The sequence below is a fragment of the Hibiscus syriacus genome, unplaced genomic scaffold (genome assembly GCF_006381635.1).
Source record: "Hibiscus syriacus cultivar Baekdansim isolate YM2019G1 unplaced genomic scaffold, ASM638163v2 tig00111166_pilon, whole genome shotgun sequence".
Classification (NCBI taxonomy): domain Eukaryota; kingdom Viridiplantae; phylum Streptophyta; class Magnoliopsida; order Malvales; family Malvaceae; genus Hibiscus; species Hibiscus syriacus.
In genome coordinates, this window is record NW_024063008.1 from 774143 (window position 1) to 777344 (window position 3202).

The 3202-nt window shown below is 39.1% G+C and overlaps 1 protein-coding gene across 1 annotated transcript; it reads left to right on the forward strand.

Moving 5' to 3' along the window:
• Positions 1-2188: 2188 nt before the first annotated feature.
• On the forward strand, positions 2189-3202 carry LOC120155281. The gene is made up of 4 exons (XM_039166851.1): positions 2189-2290; positions 2401-2428; positions 2567-2872; positions 2940-3202. Exons 1-4 carry the CDS (start codon positions 2189-2191, stop codon positions 3200-3202), a joined length of 699 nt encoding a protein of 232 aa, XP_039022782.1.

Genomic DNA, 3202 nt, shown 5'->3' on the forward strand with positions numbered 1-3202 from the left:
AAAATACCGAGAGTTCATTAACAATTCAAAGTCTTGTAGGTCAGTCCATAGAGTTGGATCGTATTTATGGAGGGTGTCCTATAGAGATCCATGGGGAGATATTTTTGGCTGACCTAATGGAGTTACCTTTGTAGGAATTTAACTAGATTCTTGGCATAGACTGGTTGAATAAACATCGAGTTAATCTCGATTGTGAGACTAAAAGAGTTGTTCTAAAGACTCCTATTAACCAGAAGATTGTGATGATTGGGGAACGTCGTGGATTCCTAACGAATGTTATGTCTGCTTTGGTAGCTGAGAGGATGATCAATAAGGGTTCTGAGGCAATTTTTGCTTATATTCTGGATACTAGAAGTTCCTTATCTGACATTGAATAAATTTAGATCGTTAAGGAATTTCCTGATGTCTTCCCTGAAGAGTTGCCTAAATTTCCATTGGATAGAGAAGTTGAGTTTGAGATTGAAGTCTATTCCGATTCCACTATGGTTTCAATGACTCTTTACCGTATGAACCTAAAAGAGCTTAAGGAATTGAAAGTTCAACTCCAGGAGTTGTTGGATAAGGGATTTATTCGACCCAATGTTTCACCGTGGGGAGCCCCAGTTCTCTTTGTCAAGAAGAAAGATGGGACATTAAGACTTTGTATTAACTACAGGAAAATGAATAAACTTACGGTTAAAAATAAATATCCTCTGCCTAGGATCGATGATTTGTTTGACCAGTTTCAAGGGCCTTTTATCTTCTCGAAGATAGACTCGAGGTCTGGTTATTACTAACTCAAGGTTAAAGATTTTGATGTCCCAAAAACTATTTTCTGTACTCGATATGGGCATTATGAGTTTTTAGTGATGCTATTCGAGTTAACTAATACTCATAATTCCTTTATGGATCTAATGAATTAGGTGCTCTAACCCTATCTGGACTAATTCATGGTTATCTTCATTGACAACATCTTGGAATAAATTCAAATGGAAGAAGAGCATGATGAGCACTTGAGGATTATTCTACAGACTCTGAGGGAACCCAAGTTGTATTCCAAGTTGAGGAAGTGTGAATTTTGGCTCAGCGAAGTGAGTTTTTTTGGGCATATCGTTTCTACTGAGGGTATTCGGGTGGATCCAAGTAGAGTAGAGGCTATTATGAATTGGAAGAAACCCAAGAGTGTTTTAAAAATTCGTAGTTTCTTGAGCTTAACTATTTAATACCATCGTTTTATCGAGGAGTTCTTCATTATTGCAGCTCCTTTGACGAAACTGTTGAGGAAGGATATTCTATTTGTCTGGTCTGAGAATCAATAAGCTAGCTTTGAGAAACGAAAGACTTTTTTACTCAAGCCCTAGTGTTGATTCAGCTGAGTCTGGGAAAGATTTTTCTATCTACAATGACGCTTCTCACTCTAGACTAAGATGTGTTCTGATGCAAGAAGAGATGGTTGTTGCATATGCGTCACGTTAGTTAAAGTCGCATCAACGTAACTATCCCACTCATGATATGGAGTAAGCTGCTGTGGTCATTACTCTAAAGATCTGGAGACATTATCTTTACAGAGAAAAGTGCTACATCTATATCGATCATAAGAGTTTGAAGTATCTGCTTACTCAAAAAGAGATGAATCTAAGGCAACGTTGTTGGTTAGAGCTTCTGAAGGACTATGATTATGAGATTGAGTATCATCCTAGTAAGGCCAATGTGGTGGCCGATGCCTTAAGCTGTAATACGATATCTGATCTGAGAGCCTTGTTTGCCAGCTTGAGTTTTTTTATGATGACAGTCTGTTGACAGAGTTATAAGTTAAACCAATGTTGGCTGAGGAAATTAAGGCCAAACAACTCCTTGATAGCTCATTACTTTCCGTTATTGAGTAGGTTGAGCAGGGATCGAGCTCAGAGTATACTTTTGATAAGGATGGTATTTTGTGCTTTCATGGTCGTCACTGCATTCCTAAAGATGATGAGTTGATGTGGAATATTCTTCAGGAGTCTCATAGTAGTCCTTATACTATGCATTCTGGTGGGGAGGAATGTACAAGAATCTTAAAGAGCGTTATTATTGGGTTGGTATGAAGAAGGATATTTCAGATTTCGTGGTGAGGTGTATGACTTATCAGCAAGTTAAAATAGAGCATTAGCATCTGTCTAGACTATTGCAGACTATTAAGATTTCGGAGTAGAAGTGAGAGCGTATTTCGATGGACTCTGCTATTGGTCTTCCTCTGAATCCTTCCAAAAAGGATTCTGTTTGGGTGATTGTAGATCGACTCACCATGTCAGCTCACTTTATCCCTGCTCGGGTTAATTATTCTCTGGGCAAGTTAGCTAGATTGTATTTCTATAAGATCGTTAGACTCCATTGTGTTTCGTTGTTTATCATCTCCGACCTAGATCCATGGTTCACTTCTAGGTTCTGGAAGGCTCTGCACGAGATCTGGGTACTTGCTTAAATTTTAGTACAACCTTCCACTTGCAGACTAATGGTCAATCAGAGCGAGTGATTTAAGTGCTGGAGGATATGTTATGGGGTTGTGTGATTGACTTCCGTGGTAGTTGGGAAGATTTCTTGCCTTTAGTCGAGTTTGCTTATAATAACAATGAACATGCAAGTATTCGTATGCCACCGTATGAGGCTCTCTATGGACGTCGATGTGATACTCCTATCTGTTGGACAGAGTTGCATGATAGGAAGACTTTGGGTCCAGAGTTAGTTCGAGAGACTGAGAATACTATCATACTGATTCGTGATCTCTTAAGAGAGGCATTTGATAGGCATAAATCATATGCAGATCAAAGATGGAATGATATCGAGTTTGAGGTTGGGGATCAAGTCTTTCTGAAGGTATCTCTGTGGAAGAATGTACTGATATTTAGACGTAAGGGTAAGTTGAGTCTGAGATTTATTGGGTCGTACCGTATTCTGAAGAGAGTCATATCTGTTGCTTATAGGCTCGATTTGCCTCCCCAGCTCAATTGTATCCATGTTGAGGCAATATCATCCAGATCCGGGTCACAATATTCAGGACGAATATATAGAGTTAAGACCTAATTTGTCCTATGATGAGGAGCACATTCAGATTCTAGATCGAGATGAGAGAGTTCTTCGGAACAAGTGTATTCCGATGGTCAAAGTTCAGTGGAGTAATCGTGCCCCACAGAAATACCTGAGAGATATTGGAGTCGATAGAGACTTAGTTTTCACATATGTTTAG